Here is a 13,331-nt window from a genome sequence, read left to right as displayed (position 1 = left end):
CCACTTTTTCGAAAAAACGCCGGGTATATTCGGATTCAGCGGCTCAAAATACATAAGAATCATACCTTTTTATCCTTGGACATATTATTGCATACGGCAGCAATGCCCGCTCCCGGACTAATAAAAGATAGTACGATAAGTTGTTTAAGATCGATATTTGGAGATTTGTTTTATGTTTAAATATGAGAGTTTTGGTTTTTATCCTGTATATCATTTAGCCTTTTATTGAAATATTTTTTAGTAAAGTTGCATGGGTTTCTGTTATTCTTTAGTGTATTTTCGACGATTTTAATATGGCTCTATCTACTAGAATGTTAATAACTGAAATCTTATTTTTTGTTGTTATGTTAGAATCGAAACTTACCTATCTCCCTGACCATGTTTCTTTGCGGAACCACTTGGTTATAAGTCTACTGTAGTCCCTGTGTAAAGTGATGTCTAAGTAGTTTATTGAGTTGTTTTTTCTATTTCGAAAGTGAACTGTAATCGAGGATGGTAGGAATTAAAAAGGTTAAGTAGGATGTCAGTTTTGTCATCCGATACATACTTCAGAATGTCATCGAAGTATCGTTAGTAAAAGGTTAATTTAAAAAGTTTTTTGAGGATATCTTTTTCGAGCCCTTCAATTATTAAATCAGAAATTATACCAGAGCGAGGGGATCACATGGGAGTACCGGAGATTTGTTTGTAATATTGATTCTGGAAGATTCAGTATGTATTGTCTTTACAAAATTCTATTAATTCGAAAAATTGTTGAATTGGTATGTTGGTGTATTCTCTGATTTTAAACAAGTTATTTTTTATATTTTTGAAAACGAGTCCTTTAGGAATATTTGTAAATAAGAATTTGGCGTCTAGAAAGACTATTTTGTAATTTTCAGGGATTTGAATATTTTTAATTTTTCCATTGAGCCATTCGAATTTTGTTATCGATTTTTATATTAGGAATTTCTCAAAACTGTTAATTATATTTTTTGACAATTAAAATATCGTTTAATTAGTAGCTCTTTATCTTCGATATTGAGGAGTTTTATTTATATTTTTTGTATCTCGCTTTGAACTTTTCTAATGCTAAAATTTACATTCGTGATTTCTTTTTCAAAATTCTACTTTTAAAATCTAGGCAGTTTTTGTTAAAATTACTTTTACGTTTAGGATTATTAAACTAAATATTTGGTTGCAAACTAATGATATGTGCGAGAAGGTATTCTTGTGAACGGCATCTCAGTAGAAATGAACACATCTTATCTTGAAAAATTCGTTTCCACTAGGTAACTAGTTTACTTCCATATGTATCCCTCATGAGGCTTGGTGTCACCAAGCGAAAGCTTGTTTTTTAATAAAAATTAAGTACCATATCACGAATAGCAGATTAATACTGTCATTCCATCTACCCAATATTATTATCTCACGCTAGTCAACAAGAAATTACAGCTTTAAAAATTATACAAAAAGATTCAGAAAAACATGAAAGAAACTACAACTGGAAGAATGGGACTTTTTAATGAGATAAGCAATCATTACGGAGAAGAGTTCATCATACACTTACGAACCTGGATTAAAAGAAAGAAAAGCCTATCTAAGCTAAGTAACCAAAATCGGTTTCTACTGAGATGCCGTTCACAAGGATACCTTCCCGCACATGTCATTAATGTATAACCAAATATTTAGTTTAATAATTCTAAATGCAAAACTCATCTTAACAAAAACTGCCTAGATTTTAAAATTAAAATTTTGAATTTAGAAATCACGAATGTAAATTTTAGCATCAGAAGAGTCAAAAGGGAGATACAAAAAATAGAAATAAAACTCCTCAATATCGAAGATAAAGAACTACTAATTAAACGGTTTTTTGGTTGTCAAAACAATATAATTAACAATATTGAGAAAGTCTTAATATAAAAATTGATAACGAAATTCGAATGGCTCACAAAAAAAAATACTATGACATCAACTCCAAAAAGCAACCAAACAAAAAATGGCTCATTAATCTCACTGAAACAGAAATTCCGAAAGATGTAGGTTAATCTTTAAGTCTAGGAGAAAAAAATTTTATTTCCCCTAAAAACAAAGGATCTATCGTTTAAGAAACTCTTGCATTAATAGAAAGCAAAATTGATTTAATTCCTAACGAAAAAAGAACTGAACTTAGAAATTAAAACTAAGTGAAAAACTTTAAAATCTCTAGTAACTTACAAAAATACCTTAATAAAAATTACAAAAACAATGTTAAATCTGAATTTAAAATTCTCGGAACTAAAACAAATGAATTCTTGAAACAAAACACTGATATATTTGTCACGAGATCTAAAAAAGGTAATACTTCCGTCGTACTAACAAAACAGATTATACTAAAAAATGTGTGACTCTATTACTAGATACTAAAACATACACTAAAACGTACCACTAAGAGCAGTCACTTCTTTCATCAGATCACCTATCTATAACATTTCCAAATATATTGGAAAATTTATTCAACTAGTAATTGGAAAAACAACATCAAATACTAAAAATAACTGGGATCTCAATGGAAAAATTAAAAATATTCACATCCCTGAAAATTACAAAATAGTCTCTCGAAACGCCAAATTCTTATTTACAAATATTCTTAAAGAATTCGTTTTAAAAAATATATAAATGAACTGGTTTAAAATCAGAGAATACACCATCATACCTATTTAAAAATTTCCAGAATAAATAGAATTTTGTTTAGAGAACACATAGTGAATCTTTCAGAATCAATATTACAAACAAATCTCCGGTACCCCCATGAGATCCCCTCTCTCCGATATAATTTCTGATTTAGTAATGGAAGGACTCGAAAAAGATATCCTCAAAAAACTACTTTTTAAATTAACCTTCTACTACCGAAACTTCGATGACATTCTGAAGTATGTACCTGATAACAAAATTGACATCCCACTTAACCTTTTTAATTCCTACCATCCTAGATTACAGTTCATTATCGAAATAGAAAAAACAACTCATTAAACTACTTAGACATCACTTTACACACGGACTACAGCAAACTTATAACCAACTGGTTCCGCAAAGAAACATGGTCAGGGAGATAGGTTAGTTTCGATTCTAACATAGCAATAAAAGATAAAATTTCAGTTATTAATATTCTAGTAGATAGAGTTGTCACACGCTCAGACACCAGATAAGATTAACCAACTTTTCGTACTACCTTTTATCAACGAACTCACGAGATTCTACAAAAGAACTTTCATCGATTTTAACATTCTAATTACCTTCAAATACGATAAAGATCCTTTTCATTGTTTCACAAAAACAAAGATATAACCCCAATAGAGAAAAAAACCCACATTATTTACATAATTCGATGTGAGTTCAGATGTGTATATGTTGGTCAAACTAAACGACATTTTAAAGAAACAAGGGAGAAACCTTTTGCTGCAATATTTGCTAAAAATCAGACTAGATTTTACTATTTTCAGTTTGCAATGAAGGGACATAGCGGAACTTTTGTTATGTTTACTACTCCGAGTACTAACTAGCAAGTAAATGCCGAACTACAAAATTTATTGGAATAAAATTTAAAAATGTTACATTTATTTCTACAGAAGATTGCAATATTTACAAAGGACTATAGTAACGTCGAGAGAGACCGGCGCAATGATTTAGTAAGCGACTTAGTAAAAATTGGTATAGTCAGATTAGCAGACGAAAAAAATATACCCAACATGTGCCGCGTCGCCTTGAAGGTTACGATATGTATCAGTTTACAGGAGCATACGACGTAAATGCAGACTTAATTATTATGGGATTTTGAACTCTTTCGCACTATTATCTTTATTTAAATTGCAATTGTACAGTACACACGATTATATATAGTTTATACATTATTATATACATGCAGGAATATTATATTACAAGCTGAAATAGAAAAATGTGATTAAAGTAAAGCTGGTCGGAATCGAACACGGGTCTCCAACGCGGCACCACGGCGATATTCCATTCGGCTAAAATAGATAATGGGATCCAGAAATTTATCGCCCTTATGAAGTAAAGGCTAGCACTCAAATTGGTGTCAATTAAATTATTCCATAATTGTTCACAGTGATGGCATTTTTTAAATTCTAAGCTTTATATCTTAGCACAATCAAATATCCTAATATCGAGGTTGAAAAATAATTTTTTGCTCTCTGTGGAAAATTTGTTTTTCAATTGTAACTTTTCGAATTATCCTAATTTATTGCAATAAGGATCTTTGCATCTAACCAAATTCAGTGATTGCTAAATTTAAGAAATTTCAGCACAGCGTTTGTCGGCTGACATCGTTTACGCTCGGCTGCACTCGGCCCAACGCTAGGCTCGCTTACTAAGTGACTTACTAATATTTGACAGCGATCTGCGATTTGCCGATGGAATTGATAGTTGAAATTCTTTTTTGACATCTTTTATTATTAAGCTTTGTACTTAAACGTAGTTTTCTTTCGCCTCTTGAATTTTTCAGAGTTTGAGACCGATATTTTATGTATAAAAAAAGTACGAACGTTCAAAAAATGTCGAGGTTCAGAAAAAAGATGAAATAATTTTCAGTGAAGTTCCTACCAAAATGCAGTACCTAAACGTACTGTATTGCACTCTAATACATTTTCCAAAGTTTCAGCTCGATATTTTATTTACAAAAAAAGTTCTTAGGTTCAAAAAAACATTCAATGAGCTGATAAAGTGAGGTCGGTAATATAGGTATTTAGCTGTGTCACATGCCCTTAATTATGTCTCTACTAATTTATCCTATCTAGGATTTTACTATAAAAATACTAAGACTTCGTTTTATCAATAGGAAAATTTGATATGAAAATAGCATAGCTTATGATAATTATATTAAAATATACGAATTATCGCCTTGGTCCCTCGATTGTAACCTAATTTAGTCATTTTTCCAGTACAAAGTTTCTCAGTGAAGAATTAGAGAACATAAGAACGAATGTAAAAAAGATTTTAGAGGTACTGCTCTAGTTTTACATTCACACACTTTAGACCACCCAATTTGACTTTTCTAATGCTAAAATATTAAGCACCGAAAATAATTATAAAAAACGCACTTTCAAAGAAATGTACCAAATTGTGAAACATCAAAACTCAGTCAAGAAACGTTCCGACACAGATTTCCTCAGCGATATAGACCGTAGCTTAATTCTATATACTAACAACGTTTAAATTTTTACATTATCTAAGTTATCAAAACAAATTTTCCCGCTATATCTTTAATTTTCCAATTGCGACATAGGTGGCTCTAGCGAACATAGAATACTCTTTCTCTCCACATAACAACGTATATAACCTCACTCCTGGATATGCAGTCATGGTAATGAGGAGTGCTTCCCACAATTTTATTTATTTTAACACTAAAATGCATTGCATGTCCAGGAAGAAGTATCGTACTTCTTTTATCTTATTCAATTACCAAACAATAATATTTCTTTTAAAAACTCTTTCTTAACCTCACTTTTGTAAATAACAAAAAACGAAAAACAAAAATTTGTAACCAAACTCCAATAACGCTTATCTTAATTTAGTATTATAACGACAAACGGTTTGCTTGGTGTCACCAAGCGAAAGTTTTTTTTTTTAATAAAAAACTAAGTACCATATCACGACTAGTATATCAACACTGGAATTCCATCGACCCAATATTATTTTCCAATACAATTGCAAAAAATATCATACTCTACATTTACATATTTTTTGTAGAATCATTTGTTTTTTGTTGTAAAGAATTAATTGTTCAATAAAATTTATTAGTATTTAGTAGAAAATCAAATAAATTCGTTATAAAAAGACCCAAAAATCATTCATTGGATATTTTTAACCTTTATATTTATACATTTGTGCTTTTTGTGAGGTACATATTGAGTAAATTAACAACAACAAAGTTTACAATCTCAGGTTAACGGAATTCAAGCGATTTTACAAAAAATATATATAAATATAGAGTATGATATTTTTTTGCAGTTTTATTGGAAAACATTTGAAATTTTTGTTTGGTGTTATTTTTGATCACAGATATCACGTGTATGTTACTTTACGAATACATGTGTCAATGTCGTATTCTGCTTTGTATTATTTCTTCTACGATACCTGGTCGTAATTTTGGCAAATGAATACGCACAGAAATAGTTATGGGATCCCGGGTAAACAGAATTATTTCGTCTCCCATACAATATACAACACAATTCAATAAATTTCAGACTTACATATATTACATAATTCATAGCATTGCAGGTGTAGCAAAAAACGGCGCTTATACATGCGAAGACGGAACAAGATATGTGGGTGACTGGAACAGTAAAGGTCTAAGGCACGGAAGTGGTTCCTTGCTTTTACTAGATGGTTCCCGTTACGATGGAGGTTTTCAAAATGGATTATTTTCTAAATTGGGTGTGCTTGTATTTGCAGATGGTGCTAAGTGAGTGAAAAATAACATGCTTTTTATATTACTTTAATTTGAATATCATTGTAATTTCCTTTCATTAAAAAAACCGTTTTTCATCAATTTGATAACTTTCAAATGGGGCGCTCCATGTCGAAGGTAAAACTCAAGTGGTCAATTTTTCTAATTTTTTGTTATTTGGTAGTGCTTATGATACTAAACTGTAGTTAAAGACGATTATGCAAAATCTTTAACTTATCAAAAGTTATTAACAATTGAAAATTTATAATCTTCTGTTCAAGAATTTTTATCTCTGTCTTTAGGGCGTTATTTCTCAAGTGTACCCAGTCACAAAGTCAAAGTTGTATGTTCAAAGTTAAACTTAGGCAAATTGTTTTTCTATTGGATAGTATTTTATGGCGAACAAATTTTGTCATTCGCATAAGTATTAACAAAAAAGGATTTTTAACTCTTCTAATAGCGATTGAAAAAATGTTGCCTTTTACAGTTTTGATAGAGGTTTTCACGCCTTTTCGGTTGGTCCTATGCTTTTTTACAAAAATAAATACTTGCTCTTCAAAAATGAATGTTAAAAATAAATATGACTTTTTTCGGAATAAGACAGAATTTTTTTTTGTCTTAAAAAACTCAGATTTTTTCTTTAAAACTATATAGATGAGAAAGTGGGATTCAAACTTTCAATTTATGAAAATAAGCATTCAGTATTCCGGTACGCTCATGACGCTGTCTTACAAGGCCTTGAGTATTCAAGGCCATGCCTTGGCCTTGTCTTGGGGGCTTGAGTTTCCTGCAGCAGATGTGGATATTTTCTAACTACCTGCGATAGAGTAATATATTCATGGTTTCATAGGATAATTGTGAATGCGGGTAATTACACAAACCCCATTGTTGTAGTAAGAGATAATACTTTATTTACATATTTAGGAAATAATTTTTAATAATAAATTATAATTAGTAACAAATAAAAATAATTAATCATATTTTTCTTAAACTCTTTTAATTTTTTTTAAGCTAAAAAGAATTTAATTAAAAAAATGTTTTCAAAATCTTGCTTCCATAAAAGTTTTTTCCAACATTTTTTCTCATATAATTTTTTTACCTTATTTCTTTGTTGAAAAAATTTTTTTCCTACAATTTTTTTTCATGAAATTTTTCTTTCAACTTATTTTTTCAACTAAAATTTTGTTCAAAAAAATTTTTTTAAACTTTTTTTAACAACATATTTTTATCATTTTTTCCAAAACTTTTTTCGGAAAATTTTTTCTTAATTCTTTAAAATTGTTTATAAGTTAGAAAGAAATTATTTAAACAGTTTTTTCACAATTTTTCTTCCATGCAAATTTTTTCCAAGATTTTTTTTCATACAGTTTTTTTGCGTAATTCTGTGTTAATAAATTTGTTTCCTACAATTTTTTCCCATAAAATTTTTGTTTCAAGCAATTTTTTTTCAACAACAATTTTTTCAAACATTTTTTTTCAAACTTTTTTTCACAAAATTTTTTATCATTTTTTCCAAAACTTGTTTTTTATCATTTTTTCACAAAAATGTGTTATTTCATTAATTTTCTTTATGAAAGTACAAATTTAACAAAAATTGGTAAACTATGTAAGGGGAGATTTTTTTAGAAGATCGACTTTATTTTTTTTCAGAAAAAACCGGCCCCATTGTATTAATTTTAAAATTTTTCCTCTGGATTACGGAAGAAGACTTTAAATTATATTATAATAAAAAAAAACGAGAAATGTCTCCATTAGATGAAAAGTTATAGATGCCTAAAGAAAAGATGTTACATTTCTTGAAATACAAAGCACACAATTAAAATGCGCATAATTTTTTCAGAATTTTTTTTTAATCAATCGGAAAAATATTTGGCGACTAATTTCATAAAAAAAATTATTTGGGCCCCGAGAATTCTGCGACTTCAAGTAAGAAACTAGAAGCTGTTTGATTCGAGATGGATTAGGTCTGCTTTATACATTAAGCGTATTCAATTTTTTAACTTTTTTAGACACATTACATATCCCAGAAATCGTGAAAAATTGCAGATTCTAAATATATTTACAGTATCGTTACTTCAAAAACTTTTTAAAAAATTGGATGTGTATATTGGTCCAGCTTACAGAAAAGAAACCCCTGCTGAGAATGGCCGGGGAGCCTGGCGCATCAGATTACGGGATTTTCGTTTAACGCTGAGAAGGGTCAGGGCGAGTGGAGCCTCAGCCTACGGTGTTTTTATTAAATGCCTCGCATTTTGGCCTTGGCCTTTTCAAGGAAGACACAAGACGATCAATTCAAGACAGCACGTAACACTCGTCTCGTCTCGCCTTGAAAACGTCGAGGCCTCGCTCGACGGCAACACTACATAGCACAACGTGGCACACCTTCATTGTATTCCTTTTACGAAAAGTAATGATATTATATACTCGAGTAAATAAGTTTTCGTCAGATAATATTTGTTTATGTATAACAAATATTTAAATCAGATGCCTGCTTATAAAATCATCGGACATGTATTTTCGGAAGTTACTTGTTCTTCATTTGATTCATGATGGTTATAATAAGAAACAAATGAAGACCGCGGTCGTCAGAGACGTCGGTTTCAAATTTCATCCGCTAGATCTCAAAGGACTAAAAATTCTCAAAAGTGAAATAAAAAATCTACGGCATAAGGCAAACGTTATTTATCCTGATATTTTATTATGAAATTGTATTTCAAAACGGGTCACTTTACAGGTTTATTATATGATTTTTTATCTACATGTTCGAAAGGTGAATAATAGCCACGGTAAAAAAATATCGTCATGTATTCTACTCTTATTGCAGTTGGGATCTTTTAACTTATGGAATTAAAATATTAATTTGAAGATAAAATAGTATTTGAAAAAAAGCAGTTTTCGAACTTTAGCTACGATACTCACACTTTGCTATTTCTCAACCTAGTTTTTTACTGGCTATGGTCCCTGAAAAAGCTGAAAATAATCAAATAAATAAAATAAACTAACAAATACTTAACAAATACAAGATGCTAATTACATGCTGAATTCTGAAAGCTTACGATCGCAATTTCCTGCACTACATGAAGAACTGATAATTTGTGCTTAATGTAGGAAAGAGCTCAGTAACCTGAAAGAAATACCAGCATAAAATTTAGATTACACCGATCAGCCTCGTAATGATGTTTTTGCGGAGGAAAACGTTGATGACGTTGGAACTAATGAAATCATCATGTCAAATAAAGAAGTCATGTCAAATGATGAAGACGATCCAGACATCTTCTTCGGAAAACTCAAGATGAATGGTTACGCTGTGCAATTACAAATAGCATGAGGCCGAAGTTTAAGTACTAGATCAAATACAAGAGAAGTTTAAATCATCGACGAGTAGAGCTCAGAAAATTCAACTTCTCACACTTCCTCCACAGTATCGGAGTCGCAGGCAACCCATGGTCCAATTCGAACCATTCGAACGACAAGCTAAAAATGCGAAAAAGTTAGTTGCTAACCATGGGATTTCAACTCTGCTACCGCCAAAAAGGGGAAGGCCTTTGAGTCTTGAAATTATATATCTCTTATCCAAATTTTATAATCGTGATGACATAAGTCGTTTATTGCTTGTAATGAAGGTTGTGTGTCTATTAGAGTGTGTGACAAGAAATTTTTTGTTCAGAAAAGATTGATTTTGTGCAATTTAAATGAATGGTATGCAGAGTTCGAGTCAGAATATTAAGATATCAAAATAGGCTTCACGAAATTCACACAACTCAGACCGAAATATTGCATTTTGGCAGGGAGTATTGCTACCGATACATTATTCGTTTGTGATCACCACGAAAACGTGAAATTAATGCTAAAAGAAATAAACATGCAATAGTTAACGGACAATTCAGGCGTAATTTCAAATGATTATCGCGATTGTATAAAGTCAAATGTGTACCTTGATGCGAGAAGTTCCTGTCAATTAGGAGAATGCCAAAATACTCGGTATTACTAAAATTAAAGATGATTTGATTCAAGCTTTTGATGAGAAGGATTTGGAAGAAATCAAATTTGATCCTTGGCTGCAGACTATACCATTTACAAGTACTAGAAGATAATGGAGAATTATCTTAAGGCGAATTTTGCAGTCCAAAAGGTGTACTACGTCTCAGACGGAGTAGGTCAAAAGTTTAAGAACAAGTGCAATTTTGCTAATATCTTAGTTCACAAGGCAGATTTCCGAATTCCAGCTGAGTGGCATTACCATACTGCCGCTCATGGTAAGGGAGAATGTGATGGTATAGGGGGGAATGTCAAACGAAATGCAGCAAGGATTATCCAAGAATTTTCCGCTGAAGATCGCATCCTAGATGCTTCATCCTTATTTCAGTGTGCAAAGAAGTACTGCAAGGAAACGAAAGTCAGTTTTAGTAGCAAGGAAGATCACGAAACTACTGCCAAAGAAACAAAAATTAGAAGTAAATTAATTTTACTTAATCTATAAAACCACTTTTTCGACCGACCTCTTATTCAATAAACTTGATTTGCCAAAATTCAAATTTCTTCAAAATTCATAAGTGAACGTAATGCAGGCATTTAAATAATATCAGTCTCAACCCTGTAAAATACAGCGTGCGATCAAATATACTAGCACATATTATTACTTTTCGTAAGAACAGTACTGTGAAGGCACTACGGTGCGCAACTAATCAACGCTTGTTTTCATACATTGAAAATTTGAATCCCTCTTTCTAATCTATATTTATTTATTTTTTAAATGCTGGGATAAATCAGAGGGCATGAAAAACCAAATCAAAACTGTACTAAACAACATTATTTTCATTGCTATTAGAATACAGCGAAACTCTTATAGAGCGCCGATTTTGGGACTAGCGGTGGGTGGAAACTAACTCATTATAGCCCGATCCGCTTTTGTTCATTCACGCCCGACTGTTTGAATGAGGGACAGCCGCAGATCCCGCGCACCCCGCGCAGTTCCTATTTGATCTAAGCGCTGCGCGGCATCAATTCTCGAAAGGGCTATAGAAAGGAGGGCGATTCAAGAGTTTCACTGTAGTTAAAAATCGTCGAAAGAGAGGATATCCACAAAAATCCCAAAACGTTCACCCCCCCCCCCCCCCCCCCCCCCCCTCACCCCCTCACCAAAATCGTTTCCTCTAATTTACTTCGTCTTCTTTTATTGTTATTATTGTTATTAACTGATTACTATTAACTTAAATTTGCATAATTTTCTAAGCTTGAGCAATAATTTTAAAACAGTGAAGAAGGAGAGAGGAAGAAGTCGACCAACAATATCCGTTCCTTCATTTTATTTCTTTTTCTTTATTTTCTTATTTTATTGCTTCAGTGAAATTATTCATTGCATCACTAAATTAAACGTTATAATTATTAAAAAATTTAATTGGATACAATTTGAAACAAAATAGCACATAATATCCAACATTTCTGTAAAGTAATGGAACACAACCTTTTATTTCACTATCATTTCTATAAAAACGCCTCACCTCAATTTCTCGAGATCATGAGGTCGAGATCATGGTTTTCACATCATTATTGTCGAGATGATAGTTCGTAAGCCATAGCGTGACCCTTTTTTAAACGAAAAATTAATGAAACTAAAGAAGTAGATTTCTAATTTTATCGATCGCCAATGATAATTTCGATTTATGTCTTTTTACCATTACTTTCATTAACAGCTGTTTTTTGTAATAAATGATTATAATGCATAATACGTCCCTTTTTTATAATAAAGTCACATAAATCGTATTGTTTACGAAATGCTCAGTCTACGTGAATTCAATATTCTTCCTTAATACACAAGAATGCCTATGTAGGAACGACCGATTTAGTCCTCCCAAGAGCTACTGGCCTACGCAGTTACACAGCCGTCTGGCAGCGTGTAGTGTCGTCAACTTTGTCAACTTGTCAAATTTGCTGAAATTTTCAATACTTGCGATTCAATGTAAATCAATTTGCGGACAATGTTGACCATGTTGACCATTTCACAACTCATGTTATGCTTCTTCAGAAGTTGGCAATGAGTAGTAGGGCTATGTCACCATAAGGACACCAACCGACATATGGCGCCACCATTGCAAGTTACCGGCAGTCTCTAATACCCTCAGCTGGTAATGCAGATTCCTAATGCGATAGTATTGCTTTATCAGTCAGTAAACCAGGATGGCCAGTAATTTTTCATATTATCATTTTAACATATGTTAGAAAGGTAGGGAGTCATGTTACCATCAGTCGGTTAAAAAGGGAGTTTGGTAATTTTTATATTATCGTTTTACCATATTTCGGTATCGTAGGCACCCTTGATAGTACCCACCCCTACGTATAGATTGAGCCTCAATCGCTACATCAAGAGCCGACCTTACCAATCTTAAACATCAACCCCGGTATTACATGCATCGGAAAGCCTGCACCTATACACCTCCTTCTCCAAGTGGGGGAAGCCCCGCCTTGATATGTGTACGTCCAGAGTGTTATAAAAGGCGAACCATGAGACTCAGCGGCAGATCGAACCATGCTATAAAAAGCTAGAGTCACATATGGAATACGAACTGCATGTAAGCTCCTGTAGACATTTGTCGGAGGGGTATCTCAGCCGAAAGTTCGGCCTGTCTGAATGCCTTTGAGTGGCACGGTGATGTCGCAGCTGTGCATCGAAACTTTTGCTAGAGTACAGTCCAAATCTGTACTGACAACCTTACAGACAATGTACTATACGGTTCCAGAAGTGAGCATGGCAACGTTGCACACCAAAAATAATCACGTGCCTCTGCATTACAGTCTGTCAAGTTACGTAAAGCGTGGGTGGCTTTACTCGCAGTCGGTAAGGTGTATCGACATGATTTTGGTGTCAAAATATTAAGAAGAGCTCCCTCTTTCATGCTTTTTGATTTAA

General features: G+C 32.3%; 1 protein-coding gene across 1 annotated transcript in view; it reads left to right on the top strand.

The window, feature by feature from the left end:
* The first annotated feature begins 2,957 nt into the window (after positions 1-2,957).
* LOC117175093 (MORN repeat-containing protein 4 homolog) overlaps positions 2,958-13,331 on the top strand; it is a 35,482-nt gene continuing 25,108 nt past the window's right edge. Inside the window, exons 1-2 of the mRNA XM_033364642.1 lie at positions 2,958-3,074; positions 6,256-6,439. Coding sequence (XP_033220533.1) covers positions 3,059-3,074; positions 6,256-6,439 — 200 coding nt within the window. The 5' untranslated portion in view covers positions 2,958-3,058. The remainder of the gene's footprint in view (positions 3,075-6,255; positions 6,440-13,331) is intronic.

This window comes from Belonocnema kinseyi, chromosome 6, assembly GCF_010883055.1.
Source record: "Belonocnema kinseyi isolate 2016_QV_RU_SX_M_011 chromosome 6, B_treatae_v1, whole genome shotgun sequence".
Lineage (NCBI taxonomy): Eukaryota > Metazoa > Arthropoda > Insecta > Hymenoptera > Cynipidae > Belonocnema > Belonocnema kinseyi.
The sequence above is the reverse complement of the archived record's forward strand: the minus strand, read 5'-3'. Positions and strand labels throughout refer to the sequence as shown.